The 19,893-nt window shown below is 42.1% G+C and overlaps 1 protein-coding gene across 49 annotated transcripts in view; it reads left to right on the top strand.

The window, feature by feature from the left end:
- SOX5 (SRY-box transcription factor 5) overlaps positions 1-19,893 on the top strand; it is an 862,257-nt gene that overhangs the window by 722,933 nt on the left and 119,431 nt on the right. For 45 of the 49 annotated variants that reach the window (XM_039544018.1, XM_039543816.1, XM_039543795.1 and 42 more), the window contains one exon: positions 6,024-6,147. In XM_039544018.1, the coding sequence (XP_039399952.1) occupies positions 6,024-6,147 (124 nt within the window). The remainder of the gene's footprint in view (positions 1-6,023; positions 6,148-19,893) is intronic. The other 4 variants (XM_039543928.1, XM_039543909.1, XM_039543871.1 and 1 more) reach the window with 1 other exon arrangement.

The raw sequence follows: 19,893 nt of genomic DNA, 5'->3' as shown, positions 1-19,893 counted from the left end.
TGAAAAGAAATTAATAAGTTTTATTATGTGAGGTGGTTTTTCCCCCTTAGGTTATTTCATTTATTTATTTTGACTTTTTTTTTCTCATTGTGTGTCCCTTCTGTGATAGGAATTGCAAATACTGAAATACTTGCATAAAAATACAAACTTTTCATAATGAAGCAAACCTTGAAAAGGAGGGTATTTAGAGGTGAGGGGGCGGAGAAGGGGATGCTTCAGATATTCTGAACAGCCTACCTGATCTTAAAATGACCGATATTCTCTTCACTCTAATAACTGTTATACACAAGCACTGAATCTAAGGGTAAATTAAGTAGTTCATGCTAAATGAGCACTAAGAAAACCTTCATACCATGCATAAACCAGCAAATATTCTATATATTCCAGATATGTTACAATAAAGGTAGTTTAGGTATGTTTTAGAGTGTGTTTAAAAATTGTATTGGGATTATTTGTTGTATCATAGCTTCTTTCTTTACCACCAGCCCAGTGGGACATGGCTCAGAAGGAGAGAAGAAATAAAACTAATATACATTAAACACCTCTAAAAATGGCACACAAAAAAATAGCTTTTCTCTGCATTATAATGGCATGATTTCAGTCCAATATCTCAGGACTTTCCAGGGTAGGAAGCAAGTACCATGACTCATATTGAAAAGCTAGGAATCTTCTTTTTTTAAATACCCATTTCTAGTTGTGTGACATTATATGTATCAGGTTTGTTTTGATGGAGCAATTCTACATTGGCAGGAGGTGGGGGTGGGGCAGAGGAAAGAACCCTTTCTCTAGCAGGTTGCTGAGGTTTTTTTATTGGGTTATTTTTTTAGGTGTTTAGTTACGGTTACTTCGTGGTTTGGAATGTTAGAATGAGTCTTGGGGCAGACAAATAAGTGGGCAGGGTGAAGATGAGTCAGTAAAAGATGCATAATTGCAGTTTATCACATGGCTTTTCAATTTATCACATGCCTGTACAATCTATCATATAATAGAATAGTAGTTCTGGATACCTGAAAAGTGGTGTACTGTTATAAGGTAGATTGCAGAGCCATTTCATAAATTGAGAAGTCACGTGGTAATGATATTTATATTGCAGCAACATCCAGAGGTCCCACTCAGGATTGGAACACATTAGGCGCTGTAAAAAATGCATATGAAGAATCAGGATGAAATTCTGGCTCATTGAAATCAATGGGAGCCTTGCCATTGACTTCAGTGGGTCAGGATTTAACCTGTAATCCCTTCTCTGAGGAATTTACACCTAAGAAGTCACCTATGAATGGGGGAGAGAGAGGGATACTACCAAGTGTATAGACTTGTATAAAATTATGTACATATAAATGTGTGTATTTACTTTCATTATCTTCAAGTCACCAGGACCAGATGGCATTCACCCAAGAGTTCTGAAAGAACTCAAATGTGAAGTTGCGGAACTATTAACTAAGGTTTGTAACCTATCCTTTAAATCGGCTTCGGTACCCAATGACTGGAAGTTAGCTAATGTAACGCCAATATTTAAAAAGGGCTCTAGGGGTGATCCCGGCAATTACAGACTGGTAAGTCTAACGTCGGTACCGGGCAAATTAGTTGAAACAATAGTAAAGAATAAAATTGTCAGACACATAGAAAAACATAAACTCTTGAGCAATAGTCAACATGGTTTCTGTAAAGGGAAATCGTGTCTTACTAATCTATTAGAGTTCTTTGAAGGGGTCAACAAACATGTGGACAAGGGGGATCCGGTGGACATAGTGTACTTAGATTTCCAGAAAGCCTTTGACAAGGTCCCTCACCAAAGGCTCTTACGTAAATTAAGCTGTCATGGGATAAAAGGAAAGGTCCTTTCATGGATTGAGAACTGGTTAAAGGACAGGGAACAAAGGGTAGGAATTAATGGTAAATTCTCAGAATGGAGAGGGGTAACTAGTGGTGTTCCCCAAGGGTCAGTCCTAGGACCAATCCTATTCAATTTATTCATAAATGATCTGGAGAAAGGGGTAAACAGTGAGGTGGCAAAGTTTGCAGATGATACTAAACTACTCAAGATAGTATCAGAGGGGTAGCCGTGTTAGTCTGGTTCTGTAGAAGCAGCAAAGAATCCTGTGGCACCTTATAGACTAACAGACATTTTGCAGCATGAGCTTTCGTGGGTGAATACCCACTTCTTCGGATGCAAGCAGTGGACTACTTCACCCACGAAAGCTCATGCTGCAAAACGTCTGTTAGTCTATAAGGTGCCACAGGATTCTTTGCTGCTTCTACTCAAGATAGTTAAGACCAAAGCAGATTGTGAAGAACTTCAAAAAGATCTCACAAAACTAAGTGATTGGGCAACAAAATGGCAAATGAAATTTAATGTGGATAAATGTAAAGTAATGCACATTGGAAAAAATAACCCCAACTATACATACAACATGATGGGGGCTAATTTAGCTACAACGAGTCAGGAAAAAGATCTTGGAGTTATCGTGGATAGTTCTCTGAAGATGTCCACGCAGTGTGCAGAGGCGGTCAAAAAAGCAAACAGGATGTTAGGAATCATTAAAAAGGGGATAGAGAATAAGACTGAGAATATATTATTGCCCTTATATAAATCCATGGTACGCCCACATCTCGAATACTGTGTACAGATGTGGTCTCCTCACCTCAAAAAAGATATTCTAGCACTAGAAAAGGTTCAGAAAAGGGCAACTAAAATGATTAGGGGTTTAGAGAGGGTCCCATATGAGGAAAGATTAAAGAGGCTAGGACTGTTCAGTTTGGAAAAGAGAAGACTAAGGGGGGACATGATAGAGGTATATAAAATCATGAGTGATGTTGAGAAAGTGGATAAGGAAAAGTTATTTACTTATTCCCATAATACAAGAACTAGGGGTCACCAAATGAAATTAATAGGCAGCAGGTTTAAAACAAATAAAAGGAAGTTCTTCTTCACGCAGCGCACAGTCAACTTGTGGAACTCCTTACCTGAGGAGGTTGTGAAGGCTAGGACTATAACAATGTTTAAAAGGGGACTGGATAAATTCATGGTGGCTAAGTCCATAAATGGCTATTAGCCAGGATGGGTAAGAATGGTGTCCCTAGCCTCAGTTCGTCAGAGGATGGAGATGGATGGCAGGAGAGAGATCACTTGATCATTGCCTGTTAGGTTCACTCCCTCAGAGGCACCTGGCATTGGCCACTGTCGGTAGACAGATACTGGGCTAGATGGACCTTTGGTCTGACCCGGTACGGCCTTTCTTATGTTCTTATACATTAGTAGAGCAAAAGGCAAGGTCTGAAACTAGCCTGATTTGGGGTCAGTTGCATTTAAACTGTAAATCTAGTATCAAGAAGGTTGTTTTTTTTGAAAGAACAGTAACCATCTGACAAGTTGTTATTAGACAAATGTGAATAACAAGGCATTAGCTTAAAAAAAATAAAGAAAACCTTCAAGAGAAAAACTGAAAAGAGAGGGTCTGAATTATCTACCACTTCAAAAAGTTGTATCCTAGCAACAGTAGGTAACAATAAACATATGTTGTATAAAAGTTAAAATGCAGTAGTTAAATGAGACATAGGAAGGGTCAGTCATAATATATGCATTTTATATTGTATCAAATAATCTGATTAAAATGAAATAACATTGGCCCTTATTTTTGGGAGGAAATAAGTGCAGTATTAGAGTGGTGCTACATATATTCCAGGTTGGAATGGAAATTACATTGTTTTGACTGGGTTATTTCTGTATCCATGCAAACCGTCCTCACCTCTCCGCAGTTCTTACCTCCTTTATACAACTGTGTTTGTGTCATTAAAGTCAAAGGGTCCTTAGGCCCCCTTACAGGGTGTAATTTGGAGGGAGAATTTGAAAAAGAAAATGTGACAGCCAGTTTTGAGAAAAAAGGGCATTTTCCTGGTAGACGTTTTCCTAAATGGGAGGATTTTTTACTGCAATGTTTTGCTAGCGTATCAGGCAGTCACTTGGAATCAAGTGCAGACTTGTGCTACATTGTGGGCTTGGCAATGACAATTGTGTGTGTGTGTGGTGCTTTGGTTATATTAGCCCTGGAGGCAGAGTTAACACTTGCAATGGGACAAGAGTATTTGCAGTCATCAGAGAACTTTGCAGTCAGCTTCAATAACATCACTCCATTTTTTCGCCTTTTTTTTTATATAACATTTTTTTTTTTGGCAGCAAAGCTCTTAGTAGAACCATCTGTCTTTCTATTAGTGTTTTTGAGTCCTGTTTTGAAGCTTCTTTGCTTGGCAAAGTCACTTTCATCCCTGGAAACCATTTAAAAAAAAGTTCCATGGCTTCTTGCCGAAGAAGAGTACTATGCAAAAATTCCACACGGCTGTTCATTTTTGTTCTAAAAGAATAGTTACTTTGTCTTATATATATATATATATATATATATCAAGGCAGAAATGGGACACTTCCAGACTGGTTGAATGTAAGGAGGAAGAAATAGCATTTTATATTTTATGTCTCCCAAAATCCAAATATGCCTTGTTAACTAACTAGATCAGAATAGCAACAAGAAGAATAAAGTAACAGCCAAACTGAATCAGGCTAACACAGTAATTGGCGCTACATCTAGCATAGCTTCAGTCTTGAGTTCAGTCTCCAACTGCAGCAATTTCTAACCAATACATCTTGTGAGCTTCGTCTTACAGGATGTCCCAGGCTGTAAAGGTGCAATAACCACACACAGAGTTACCACCATTCTTAATGCTGCATACAGAGAAGACCCGTATCCGCCGACAGTGGGGGAGGAGGGGCAGCGGCTTCAGCAGATATTACTGAGCATGCTCAGTACAAGCCAAGCAGGAAATCTGGGGGGGAGCACATGACCCTGTGTGCCCCACTCCAGGTGTTGCCTCTGGCTGCATACATCACACCATGAACCAAATGTTTATCTATGACAGCCTATCTACATCTCTTATGCCTCTGCTCCACAATTCTGTGGTCAATCTTGATGACCTCTCTTGTAAGGGTTTCCTTCCCTTTACTGATTGATCTCCTGAAAGGCAAAGTTTCATTTATTAGTACAGTTTTTTTTGTTAAAATCAGTTATTCTGCTGATGACTTCAGTTACCAAACGATTTGCTCTTCTTCTATGTGAGATGGAAAAACAATGTGCTGATCATTTGTAGTATTCAAAAACATGCATAAAACTTTGCAAAAGTAGTAGTGCTAGCTGTTGTGTTACGGCCAATTTCCAATTTGGATGACAACTTTCTGCCTGCCTAAAGTCCCCTTCAGTTTCACTTGCAACGTAATAGTCTTCATTTCCTGCCCTACACTTTTGTGTAGTGTTGCTGTGCAGCATGAAACAGCCGACACTCCAGACGTGTCTGTATTTCACTTGTGAGCAAAGTGTTTCAACTGTGTTTTGTGGCCATCTCCAAGAACGTGTCTGTGCATGCATGTATGTGTGTATGTGTGTGTACGTACACACATATAGCCCAACACATAATTACGCATCTACTATTTGCAAAGTGTTTAGTGTTGAGAGGGGAGGGATAGCTCAGTGGTTTGAGCATTGGCCTGCTAAACCCAGGCTTATGAGTTCAATCCTTGAGGGGGCCACTTAGGGATTTGGGGCAAAAATCAGTACTTGGTCCTGCTAGTGAAGGCAGAGGGCTGCATTTGATGACCTTTCAAGGTCCCTTCTAGTTCTAGGAGATAGGTATATCTCCTATTATTATTAATCATTTGAGAGGAAATGTTCTATGTATATGATTGTGATTTGGCAGCATTGTGATGTGGAATATCTTACTGTCACATGGAGAAGATAGATAAAAGTGCAGACATGGTTGTTAAGGTGAAATGAAATATAAGTATTCCATAATTTATGTAATTAATATTAAGTGCTGGGGTATATGGTAATTAACACATGTCTGAACTGTTGATGCTGTTGGAACCCCTCACAACACAGGAGTATATTCTACTCTGACCTGGCTAAAAAAAATAAATAAGCAACTACACAGGCATGTTCTCCAGAAGAATTTCCAGGTTTGATTTTCCTCCTTCTGTTCAGCAGGTTCAAGGTCAGCTGCCTCCATTGATGATTCCAGTGTTCCCTCCAGATCAACGAACTCTAGCAGCAGCTGCTCAGCAAGGATTCCTCCTTCCTCCTGGTTTCAGCTACAAGGCAGGATGCAGTAAGTCCTGTAGATTTTCCATCTGGAAGTGGGCAGGGGGCAGAGTTTTAAACAGGTTGTCCAGTAGTTATGCTGAACTAAGTCACCATCAGAAATATCATGTCTACTGCCTTGAGGTGACAGACCCACTAAGCTGAATTTAGGATTTACAGAATAGTGTGAGGACAGATTTGCCAAGAGATCACTAATATGTTCATTGATATAATGGCCAAGTATTTCAGAACTGGCTAGTGAATGTGAGTGCCCAACTTGAAGGGCCTGATTTTCAGATAGCATGTGCTCTGCCCTTTCTGAAAATCTCTTTACAGTGTGTCAGGTTGGGCACTGACAATCACTATTTACTTTTTAAATTTTTGGCTATGCGTGCAACAAAACAAAACACAAACAAGGGAACATGCTCATCGCCATGCACAGATCCTCCTCTCTTAATCTAAAAGGGAAGTTGTTTGAAATGGCCCAATAAATTTCAACACTATTGTAGGGAAATATGTTTTTTCCTCTAGCAGCCTGCTTGCTTTTTATTAACTAAGGGCCTATTCTACGCTCTTTCTACACATAGAACTCACATTCATCTCAATGGGAGTTCTGTACAAAGATCAAGGATAGCATATGCCTCTCAATTTGATGGACTAACACAAAGCATAAGTATATTTTACAAGAGCCTAAGACTAAAAACTGTGTAACATCTATTTTTTTAATCTTTGAAAGTTTTATTGTCACTACAGGATCCTGATTTTTTTTGGCAGTTTTATTTAAGCCTTCCATAGGATGTCTTGTTCCTGTCAACAAGATAAGAATAAATATAGGTTCAAAATAAATCAAAAGTCTTCCTTTCATCAAATAGATTTAGCTATAGCATAAATTCTATAAACTTGATTTTATGCATTTGTGCTTATCTAACTCTATTGACATCAGTTTCCTATCTTGTTATCTAAGACTTGCTTGTTTTACCATTCTCTCTCTTTTTAGTGCATCTGTTTAGCTCTATTATGTCCACATCAGTGTATCCGTCTGTATCATTGACTAACTCATGAATTCGTCAATTGTTTGTCATTACGCAGTGCTCACCAGTGGAGCAGTTTATTAAATTTTTGAATGCAAAGGGACTATCTGGTGATACTTTTTGTCCTGCAATTTTAGATTCTTTTATTTTCTAACTTTATAGATCCAATATTGGGTTTCTTTGAGCAAAGTTACCTTTCGCTTTGGCCATCACCCCACATATTGGTGTACTATAGGCTATTACCACTCCTGAGAAATCACTGTTCAAAACACTTCACCTCACTCAGCAGCTGCAGTGCCAAAGCATGGGCTCATTCACTTCTTCCAGTGATTTCACACCCATTTGTTCTCAAATGGGAGAAGTAGTGATTCACATTGCAGAATGTGTAACCGAAAGCCACATTGAATATGAATGCTACCATAACTGTAGGCCTGGAAAAGGTCAAGAAAACACCCCATTAGACGTATCTGGCAGATTAAATTAGTTCCGTGTTAATGCAGTCTGACTTGGAGAGAGGGTTGATTTTTTTTAACTGTTAGTAAATTAACAGTAGGATGGTCACATAGTACCTCACATCCATGAAGTTCATATGACATCACACATTTTTGTAACCTTGGAAATGAAAAAAACTGAAAAATGCTGTTGCTGCTCCTGGCAATAAGGCTTAAAATTAACAGCATGCCAAGGTCTAAGATTGAGCAGAAGCCAGTGGAAAAAGACAGCTCTCTGTTTGCTAATTCCCTGGCATGTTTGACTGAGTTTGAATGAGAAGCTGAGGGAAAGTGATCAATAGTCCAAAGGATTTTTTTTCTTTTAGCTCACAATTTAGTGTAAACAATAACATATATTGGCTTAGTTATACCTAGAAAGCTTGTAGCAGTGAAAAATATAGCAGCCTTAAAAACTGTAATATGGTCCCATCAAGTAATGGTTTTTGACAGGCAATTAAAACAACTCCCCCCTTCTACCCTTTTCTCCCCCATTTCTGTCATTCGTCATGGTAAAGGCATGGTAGACGGCAGACAAGATTTTGGGTAAAATTTTCAAAAGTGCTTAAAGTGACTTAGGAACCTACATTCTATTTTCAAAAGTGACCTAGGCACTTAGGAGCCTAAGTCCCATTGACTTTCACATAGACTTAGGATCCCATTGATCAGATTTTCAAAGTTGTTTTGGGGCACCTAAAGATGCAGACAAGTGCCAAATGGGATTTTCAAAAGGGTCTAAGCAGGTTATCTTAACTTCCACTGATTTCCATGTTAGGCATCTAACCCAGGGCCGCCCAGAGGGGGGGGCAAGAGGGGCAATTTGCCCCAGGCCCCGCGTCCCGCAGGGGCCCCCACGAATGTTTTCTGGGGCCCCTGCGGTTCCGGTTGAGCTCCCGCAGGCATGACTGCGGCAGGTCCACCGGAGCCCGGGACGACTGGACCTGCCGCAGGCATGACTGCGGAGGGGGCGCTCGTCCGGCGGCTCGGCTGGACCTCCCGCAGGCATGACTGCGGCAGGTCAGACGGAGCCGCGGGACCACCCGCCGCAGTCACTCGTCCCGGGCTCCAGTCGACCTGCCGCAGGCATGCCTGCGGGAGCTCAACCGGAGCCAAATGCCGCCCCCCCCCCCAGGTCTTCGGCGCGCTCGGGTCTAGAGCCGCTCCTGAGCGGGGGCCCCCCGCCGCCGAAGACCCCGGGCCCCCGGAATTCTCTGGGCGGCCCTGATCTAACCTGCTTAGGCACTTTTGAAAATCCCACTATGTTCCTATCTGCATTTTTAGGGACCTAAAATGCCTTTGAAAATCTAGCCCCATTTGCCTAAGTAACTTTAGAAAATGGGATTTAAGTTTCTAAGTCATTCAGGTGCTTTTGAAAATTTTATTCTTTAAGCCTGGGCTGAACAATTTTCATGAAAATTTTACAAGACTGATTTATAGACTTCCCAAGTGACAATTCTGTTATTTGCTAGCTTTCGTAACTTACATTTAGAAACGAAAAACTGCATGAGACCCTTAGTTTTATTGACAAACAGGTAAGAACCACATGTTAGCAAGTTTTGTATTTAGCATTTACCCACAAATGGGGAATTTATAGCTTTGGGGAGGGGGAGGAGTTTTATCTAGATAAAAACCATGGCCTACATTTTCAAAAAGGAATTAGTGATTTTGGGTGCCTTGATTATTGGTTGCCAAGTTTGAGACACCTGAAAAGTGCCAATTTTCAGAAGGTGCTGTACCCTGCTCTCTGAAAGTCAGGCCTCCATAAAGACTCTCAGTACCCCAAATCACCACTCACTTCTTGAAAGTTAAAACCCACATCTTGCAAAGAAGATCCGTTGTGCTACAAGTAACACCTTAGAATACTGAAACAGGAAGATGTGTGAATATCTTATTTAATACTACTCTTTGTTTCATTCAACTTGGACGGCGAGACTAATCTAGTTAAACACTCTGTAGTTGGTTTCCGTTTATGGTTCTCCTGGCCAATAGTAGTGCCTGGTTTCCTGGCGATTTATCTATATGTCTCACATTAGCTTCAGTGAGAATTATGTGGTCAAATTCCTCAGCCAACCCTTCAAATTGTATACCCCAGAGGACCAAAAGGACACTTGGGGGAGGGGTGTCATTTTGGTGAGAAAAATGCTATTTTCTAATTTCCATTTACTTCTTGAAATTCACTAAAGAGCTGCTCTGACATGCTGTTGTAAGAGGAGTTTGTCCACTGTAGATTCACTGTCTGATTAGTACTATGTTCTGGTGTGCTGAGATATTAATAACAATATGATGATAATTAATAACTAGTATTTAAATGGATTGTTTTTATCCACGGCTCTCACAGTGCTTTGCAAAGGTATGTAAGTATGATCATTCCTGTTTTACAGATGGGTAAACTGAGGCAGCAAGATTAAGTGATTTGCCCAAGGTGAGATGGCAGAGCAGATTATAGAATCCATGTTTCCTGACTTCTAGTTCAATGCACTACCTGGAGCTTTTTCCTCCTAACAAATTCTAGTTGGGAATGGCTTGTTTTGTTATGTTTTTTTAAACAGATGGTTTACATTTCATAATGGACCATTTAAACAAGTTGACACTTCCTCTCCTTTCTCTGCAGCATATTGTGTAGTGTTAAAGTTGGCAGAAAGAAGCATAAAGCTCTTGGGCTTGGATTAGAAGCTTCTATTAGTATTGGATTTCTATTAGGAAAATGAAGCAGAGTTCTTGATCCCTGGTTCTGGTTGCTACCTAAATGTAGTGTAATTGCTTAAAATGTTTAATATTAATTATTTATAACCAAAGCAGTTGTTTCTTAGTAGAAAAAGAAGTGCCAGTGTGCCATGATGAAAATACACTGTTCATTAATTTCTCCATGAATAGCAGGGAAAATAATGGCTATTCATTGGTCATCTCTTTGCTAAACATTCAGAGTTTATTATTAAAAATTGAAATCCTAAAATGTTTTGTGCATGACATCTGCTTTTGATGAATAATGAAATGCCATGTACATTTAGGATGAGAAATAAAACGAAGATTGTGACTAGTTCTGGTCCTCCAAAATTTGATGTGATAATCCCAACATCTTCACCAAATTACTCTAATACATTCTCCCTATAGTTTCAATCAGGTATGTTGCCCTAGTGGACTGAGCACAGGGATAAGAGCCAGACTACTGCTTCTCCAGAATAGTGGCAGAACTCCTGATCTCTGACACCGATGTGCTGTGTGATTTTAAGCAAGTCATTTAAATGCTCTGACTTTCCCTACACTGTACTCTTTAACCCTAAAATATCCCACTGTTGCTTTCAGTTTCACTGGTGATAGCACGAGTGGGATCTCCTGTGTGGGTGAAGCACTCATGGTTCCAGCATTTCAGCCACTGTGGGGGAAATCCTGACCCTATTGAAGTTAAGGGACTTTTACTGTTGACTTCATTAGGCCCAGGATTTGCCCCCTATTGTGTAGACCTGGGCAAAGTTTGATGTCATGGTAGTTAAAACACTGGCAGCCATGGGATATTTATTTAGAGGATCATTTAATTAGTGTTTGTAAAGTGCTTTGAAAATATAAAACATTATGTAAATGCAAAGTGTTAGGATGTGAAATGTTGCGGTGTGCTATTTAAAAGCTGCTGCATTATACTTCAGAGGTGGCTTCTTTTCCATGGTGAACAAAATGGCTCTTCCTTATATGTGCACATGCATAGATCTGGAGAGAGAGAGAGAGAGAGCTAACTTGTTACTATACCGTAAGTAACTGATAATGAGGGGAAGGGAGTAAGGAATTCCCTCCCTATCCCCTTTTGTATGGCACAGGTAAGGTCCACACAGAAACCCAACCCTTGTGCTTGTGAGAGCAGAGGGGCTGTTGCTAGGGGAACCACTTGCCAAAAAGGCAGCAGAGAGCAAGCAACAAGGTACAATCTCCCAGCAAACCTGAGGAGCAGAATGTTCTCAGACAGATTGCCTCTTAGTGCCCCCTTTTAGGCAGTGCAGTTCTGCACCACCTCTTAGTGTAGGCTGATCTGACAGGCATAATATATAACCCATACTTTGATAAGAATGTTGAGATCCTTCAGAATAAAAGGCATTGAATAAATACAAATTGTTATTTAGGAAAGTTTTCCCCCATTGCGTCTTTGTCTTTTTTTTTCTTTAAATGTTTGGTGACGCTTTTACAAGAGAAAATAAAAATGTTGACAAACCTATGACACTGTTGCATTTTACACTGGACTCCCACCTCCCCCTTGTGATTGAAGCAATCCAGTGCGAGAAATGCTGCTTGCTTAGTGGGTCAACAACACATTTAGTGTTCTAAGCTGAAATTCCTGTGATCATTTGAGGGTACGTCTACACTACGGGACTATTCCGAATTTGCATAAACTGGTTTTGTAAAACAGATTGTATAAAATCGAGTGCTCGTGGCCACACTAAACACATTAAATCGGTGGTGTGCGTCCACGGTCCGAGGCTAGCATCGACTTCTGGAGCGTTGCACTGTGGGTAGCTATTCAGTAGCTATCCCATAGTTCCCGCAGCCTCCCCCACCCCTTGGAATTTCCGAGTTGAGATCCCAGTGCCTGATGGGGCAAAAATCATTGTCGCGGGTGGTTCTGGGTAAATGTCATCAGTCACTCCTTCCTCTGGGAAAGCAACGGCAGACAAGCATTTCGCGCCTTTTTTCCCTGGATTGCCCTGGCAGATGCCATAGCATGGCAATCATGGAGCCTGTTTTGCCTTTTGTGACTGTCACCGTATGTGTACTAGATGCCGCTCACAGAGGCAATTCAGCAGCGCTACACAGCAGCATGCTTTTGCTTTTGCATGACAGCAGAGGTGGTTACCAGCCATACTGCACCATCTACCAATCCATAAATTGGTAAAAAGATGATCATGGCTACCAGTCGTTTTGCACCATTTGCTGCTGTCATAAGTGCCCCTGGCTGCTCTTAGCCAGGGGCGCAAAAGCCAAAATTGGGAATGACTCCCAGAGTCAATCCCTCCTTTTTGGTATCTAAAAATAGAATCAGTCCTGCCTAGAATATGGGCAAGTGTACTAGAGAACCACTGTATCAGAGAGCACAGCTGCTCTGTGTCAGATCCTGCAGGAATGATGAGCTGTATGCTATTCACAGGGGGTGCTCCTGCAACAACCCCACCTGTTGATTCCATTCTTCCCCCAGCCTTCCTGGGCTACTGTAGCATTGTCCCCCCACTTCTGTGATGAAGTAATAAAGAATGCAGGAATAAGACACACTGACTTGTTAGTGAGAAATGAGTGGAAGGCAGCCTCCAGCTGCTATGATAGTCCAGACAGGACAGTAAGCAGTGTGGAGGAGAGGAGCCCAGCATCCCTCTGCTAGTCCAGGGGCAATTGAATCTTTTTTTTACACATGAAGGGTGGGGGCTGACAGAGCTCAGCCCCCTGTTGCTATGACGACGATGGTTATCAGCCATACTGCACCATCTACCAGGAAAAATTAGGGCCAGGCACCCTTGATAGACCTCACCGATGCTAGTCTGCATGGTTACCAGTCCTTTTGCACTGCCCCATGTGCCAATAGGCTGATGATGAGGACGGCTACCAGTCGTTTTACACCATCAGCCACCCATGGCGGGGGGGAGCAAGGATGTTGGTGTTGAGTGCTGCAGCATCGGGTCTATCTGCAGCATTCAGTAAAGATAGGGTGACATGTTAAAGAGTCAAGAGAGGATTGTTTTCCTTTTCACTTCTGGGGGTGGGTGGGGTGCGTAAATTGCCGAGCTATGCCCTGACCCACCGCGGACACTGTGTTTGACCCTAGAAGCATTTGGAGCTCAGCCAAGAATGCAAATACTTTTCAGAGACTGCAGGAACTGTGGGATAGCTTGAGTCCTCCAGTCCATGAGCGTCCATTTGATTCTTTGGCTTTCCGTTACGTTTGTCACGCAGCAGTGCGCTGAGCCCCTGCTATGGCGTCTGTCTGGAGATTTTTTAAAAATGATTTTGAATTTCGTCTTCTGTAACGGAGCGCTGATAGAACAGATTTGCCTGCCCTTACAGCGATCACATCCGCATGGTCCATGCGGGAGCTCTTTCTTTATTTTGATTTTTAACTGCATCGCCACACGTGCTGATCTGAGCTCCACGCTAGGCAAACAGGAAATATTCAAAAGTTCACGGGGCTTTTGGTGTCTACCTGGCCACTGCATCCGAGTTCAGATTGCTGTCCAGAGTGGTCAGTGGTGCACTGTGGAATACCGCCCGGAGGCCAATACCGTCGATCTGCGGCCACACTAACCCTAATCCGATATGGTAATTCCGATACTAGCGCTACTCCTCTCATTAGGGAGGAGTACAGAAACCGGTTTAAAGAGCCCTTTATACCAATATAAAAGGCCTCTCAGTGTGGACGGGTGTGGCGTTAAATCGGTTTTACACTCCTAAAACCGGTTTAAACGCCTAGTGTAGACCAGGCCTGAGTGACATGGTTTTTTCAGTTTTGTTTTGTTTCTAGAAATGGTAGTTACTGGTACTACACTTCAAAAAGTTTTGAAGGGGGGATTTGCTACCAAATATGTTTTCCAGATCATTCACTAGTTCTCAGGACAGCTCCTAGGTGGTGTTTTACTTGCTGGTACCTATGTTATTTTTATGGCTACATGCCAAATTTAGGAAACAAAACCTGTTTTTCTTTTTCTTTGCCCTTTCCTCCCTCCCTCTATGGAAAATTTGTTGTAACAAATCATATTGTTTTCCCAGTCAGATGTCATCCACTTGGGTTTTTTGGAAAGCACTTTAATCATGGCTTCAGCCATATCCAATTGGGGAAAAAATGTGAATATACAATAGGTATATTGTATGTTTGTTGTATTTCAGCTAATTGCGGCTAGAAATTTCCTAAATAAAATAAGCACACAAAATTATTGATGAAATATCTAATTACCCCTTAAAATAGGCATAAATGTGTAAGAAAGGGGCCAAGCCAGGCCTAATAAAATGTTCTGAATTTACTGTTCCTCCATTTTCTGAACAATATTATCTACATCCAATAAAAATGAAATGCTCTGGTAATTGGTTCCTCGTATAGTACAATACAATTAATGTTTAGGAGTTAAATACCATAAACTTCCTTGGGCATATTTGCTGATGTATCTCTATTTTTTAGTTAGTCACATGTTTCATTGTTTAATGGGTTATCATGTGGGCTGTATTTATAATCTCTCTTGTACGCAGGGTCCATGTGTCTGGCTTCTAAAGAGACTGCATGCTAATTTCTGATTTAACTGTGTCAGCTGTATCAGCTGACATACAGGTCAATGACAACCACCAAATCACAAGAAAAGAAAATTGACATGGTACGCTTTTATCAGAATGACAAAAATAGGAACCATGTGTTATCAGGACCACATACTGTAGTTTCTTTGTAAGGATGTTAATCATCTTTTAGAGCTACTGTTTGCGCCTTGGAAAAGAATGATCATATGACTAAACTCTCATCTTCCCCTCCCCCAAAATAAGAAAAAAAAATTTAAAACTGTGGATTGGCACAGCAAGATTTAGCTGCTTTGTGGTAAAGCATGTGCCTAGTATGCTCTGTGGGAATGTGTCACTGCTATAGTGTTGGACACTGAACTAAAAGTATCTTGATGGGGAACAACCGCCGGTGATTTGTTTTTCAGTTACAAGTAAAATTGCCAAATCAGAAGTGCGGGGGGAGGCTCTCACGGTACCTTGAATAAATCTGAAATAGACAGAGAAAATAGTGACTTCTGTAATAAGAAGTTGGTGGTTTCAGTTCAATTGCTGGGCCAAAACTGGTGCCTAAAATTGAGTCCCTGGGAGAATGTCGATGAGCCCCTGGCAGCAAGCATCCCAGCCTGATTTGACAGACGCGGGCTAGTGGAGCTGCGCTAGCACTCTGACAAGAGCTGTCTAGACACTACTTTGAAGTTGTGGCTCACATTGGAGCTTGGGCTTTGAACCCTACCCCACCCCCCAAGCTTCAGCGCCAGAGCCTCAGCCTGAGCCACAACTTCAAAGTGCCGTCTACACGGCTGTTTTTAGAGGACTAGCGTGAGCCTCGCTTACCTGAGTCTGTTGACCTGAGCTGAGAGATTTTGCTGCCACGGACTGTGTGGACATACCCTAAATCTATATTTGAGCACCTAAATAAAGTATATCTATGCTGCAAAAACAAACAAACAAACAACAAAAATCCCTGTGACAGCAAATCTCGAAGCCCAGGTCTACAAATTCAGGCTCGTGCTATGTCACAAAAAATAGCAGTGGAGACATTCCTTCTCAGGCTGGAACTCAGGCTCTAAAACCTGGGGAAGGGAGGAAGGGTCTCAGAGCCCAGGTTCCAACCTGAGCAGGAACGTCTACACCACTGGTGGGCGACCTCCGGTCTGCAGGCCGCAGGTGGCCCATCAGGGTAATCCACTGGCAGGCCACCAGACAGTTTGTTTACATTTGCATGGATGCCCGCAGCTCCCAGTGGCTGCAGTTAAAAAAAAAAAAAAAAAAGTGCAACTGGAACTGTGCATAGGTATGCTGAAAGGAAGTCAGGATACCAGGATGTGTGCTGTCATGTGGTCCCTCAGTGGCACCTGCTCACTCTTTCTCTCCCCCACCACCTTCCCTGGTCGGGCCTGAGCCCTCCACTGTCTCCTGGGACAGAAGCTATGAATAGTGTCCAAGTGCCCATCTATTTCCAGTCCTCCCATGGTATTTTAAACATCCCTACTTCCACATCAGAACCATCAAAGTAAAGTGTGGAAATGGAAAAGTATGAATGAGTGGTGAGAAGTGTTGCTGTGGCATACCTGCCTGTACCCACCTCCTTTGCGTACTCATCAGAAAGATATTTAAGTAATAAAAACATTTTTTAAAACTGAGCTATTTCTAAAGCTGATCAAAAATGGGGGAAATGTACAGGTTTAAAAAGAAGCAACACTTCAGTTAATCAATGTTTTTGTAAATTTGTTATTTGTGATTTTTTTTTCATTTTTTTTTCTGTTTTCATTCTTTCTCATATTTCCATTTTTGCCAGTGAAAAGGGGGAGGGGGTGGAAAAACAATAAACTTAACAACTAAAAAGGTTAAATTTTCCATTTTCTAATTTAATTGGGGAAAAAATTGTAGGAAAAGAATCATGAAATTGATAAAAGGCCAATTTTAATGAAAATATATTTCATCAAAAATTTTCAACCTGTTCTAGTTGTTTCTATAAGGAAGTGCAACCTAAGAATCACAGGGGAGGGATAGCTTAGTGGTTTGAGCATTGGTCTGCTAAACCCAGGGTTATGAGTTCAATCCTTGAAGGAGCCATTTAGGGATCTAGAGCAACATAATAATAAAATAAAATTGGGGATTGGCCCTGCTTTGAGCAGGGGGTTGGACTAGATGACCTCTTGAGGTCCCTTCCAACCCTGTGATATTCTATGTCAAAACATTATTATTTAACATTAGGGTGTAGCTGGATTTATGTAGCAAATAAGTAAGACTGTGTGTCTGTCACAGAGGTCGTGGAAGTCACGGCTTCTGTGACTTCTGCAGTGGTTGGTGGAGCAGCCCTACAGCCAGCCACACTGGCCGCTGCTGGAGTGTCCCTGGGGCCCAATGCACCAACTGCTCCTCGGGTGGCCCCGGGGACCAACCAAGCTGCAGCCAGTGTGGCTGGCCCCAGGGACTACTTGAGCAGCAGTCCAGGAGTAGCCAGAACCGTGGCCCTGGGAGCAGCCGCTGGCCCTGCAGACAGCCTGAGTAGTGGCCGCTGGGGCTGGCTCTGGGGCCCCCCAGAGCAGAGGCCCCTCGGGGACCTCCCAGAGCAGCGGTGCCCCAGGCCCCCCAGCTAAGATTTAGTCGGGTATTTATAGTAAAGGTCATGGACAGGTCACAGGCGGTGAATTTTTGTTTATTGCCCATGACCTGTCTATGACTTTTACTAAAAATAAAATCTTTTACTAAAAATTGCTAAATTGTAGCCTTATGAATAACACAAAAGAGCTGGTAGCTCTGAAGAGCTTGTAGCCTATTAGAAGACAGGACACTGGAAGAGAGTACAGCATGGTATAAAATAAAAGAGTGGTGTGAGAGAAGAAGAAATTAAATGAAACAGGTTATGATTTTAACACTGTTACTTCCTAAGGGATTTTCTTTTAAATTATTAATTTTTTATCTATTCTTTAACAAATATTAGATCTTGGATAAAATATTCAAAAGCATTTAAAGTAATTTAGGGCCCTAAATCTCATTTTCAAAAGTGACTTATGCAATTAGGGACCTAAGTCTCTTTTGAAAGTCAACAGGACTCAGGCCTGGTCTACACTACGACTTCAGGTCGAATTTAGCAGCATTACCTCAATTTAAGCCTGGACCCCTCCACATGACAAAGCCTTTTTTCCAACTTAAAGGGCTCTTTACATGGATTTCTTTACTTCACCTCCGACGAGGGGTTAGCGCTGAAATCGGCCTTGCCGGGTCGAATTTGAGATAGTGTGGACACAATTCGACGGTATTGGTCTCTGGGAGCTATCCCAGAATGCTCCATTGTGACCACTCTGGACAGCGCTCTCAACTCAGATGCACTGGCCAGATAGACAGGAAAAGGGCCGCGAACTTTTGAATTTCATTTCCTGTTTGGCCAGCGTGTTTGCAGAGCTCATCAGCATGATGTGCACATTGCCGGGGCACATTGCCCGGCCCGTACTTTGTGAGAAATCTATGATCATGTCCCACTCATCACCGCGCTGCCATCGCCTCGTCGCCTGGTTTTGCGCGAAACAATTATCTGCTGTTGCTCTGACGGAGGGAGGGGCGACTGACAACATGGCTTACAGGGAATTAAAATCAACAAAAGGGGTGACTTTACATCAAGGAGAAACACAAACAACTGTCACACAGAATGGCCCCCTCAAGGATTGAACTCAAAACCCTGGGTTTAGCAGGCCGTTGATTTCACAAAACAAATCGGGTCAATTTCTTGTTTTGATCCATCTATCTTTTACATCTTAGGCTGGCAGCAGACAGTGCAGTATGACTGCAAGCCATCGTCAGCTCCTGGGTGCTCAGCAGAAGATGGGAATGACCTGGCTGAGTCACTCCCATGTCTACCCAGCGCCCCTGACCGACCTCACCGAGGTCGGTTAAAAGAGCACCCAGGAATATGGCGACAATGGCTACCAATCGTAATGCACCACCTGATGCCAAAAGGCAATGAGCTGCTGCTGTGTAGCAATGCAGTCCCACGTCTGCCAGTACCCAGGAGACGTACGGTGACGGTGAGCTGAGTGGGCTCCATGCTTGCCATGGTATGGCGTCTACTCAGGTAACCCAGGAAAGAAGGTGTGAAACGATTGTCTGCCGTTGCTTTCATGGAGGGAGAGGGGGGGCCTGACAACATGTACCCAGAACCACCCGCGACACTGTTTTTGCCCCATCAGGCATTGGGATCTCAACCCAGAATCCAAATGGGCAGCGGAGACTGCGGGAACTATGGGATAGCTACTCACAGTGCAACGCTCCGGAAGTCGACGCTAGCCTCAGTACTATGGATGCAGTCTGCCAACTTAATGCACTTGGAGCATTTTGTGTGGGGACACACACAATCAACTGTATAAAGACGATTTCTAAAAAAAATGACTTCTATAAATTCGACCTAATTTCATAGTGTAGACATACCCTTAGATTCCTAAGTGCCTAAATTACTTTTGAAAATGGAACTTAAGTTCGTAAGTTTCTTTGGTGCTTATTTAAGGTATGATTTTAAACTGATTTCGTTAAGCCAGTGCAAAAGGCTGTGGTACAAAAGGATATTTCCGTTTTAACTGGGCTTAAGTCAGTTTTGCTTAAATTGCTTAGGAATCAATTAAAGCTAAACTAAAACAAGCCACTCTTAAGCTGAAAATAGAATGTATAATGCAAGGGTTTGTACTGGTTTAACTAAAATCTATTTAAAAGCTGACAAGTTAAACCAGTGCAACTCTCTCATGTAGACAAGGCCTTAGAAGATTGTTGTTTGAGTGACTGTGACTGAAGGTGGGTTTTAAGAATGGGAAGGTTGTAGGGCAGTGACATTCAGACCTCAGTGGTTCAGGTGCCAATTTACTGATCAGCATTACCCAAAAGAGACACAGTAGTGTGAATTCATTGTTTCATGTACTATAGTAGGGGTAGGCAACCTATGGCACACGTGCCAAAGGTGGCAAGCGAGCTGATTTTCAGTGGCACTCTCACTGCCCGGGTCCTGGCCACCAGTCTGGGGGCTCTGCATTTTAA

The sequence above is a fragment of the Mauremys reevesii genome, linkage group 1 (genome assembly GCF_016161935.1).
Source record: "Mauremys reevesii isolate NIE-2019 linkage group 1, ASM1616193v1, whole genome shotgun sequence".
Lineage (NCBI taxonomy): Eukaryota > Metazoa > Chordata > Testudines > Geoemydidae > Mauremys > Mauremys reevesii.
The sequence above is the reverse complement of the archived record's forward strand: the minus strand, read 5'-3'. Positions and strand labels throughout refer to the sequence as shown.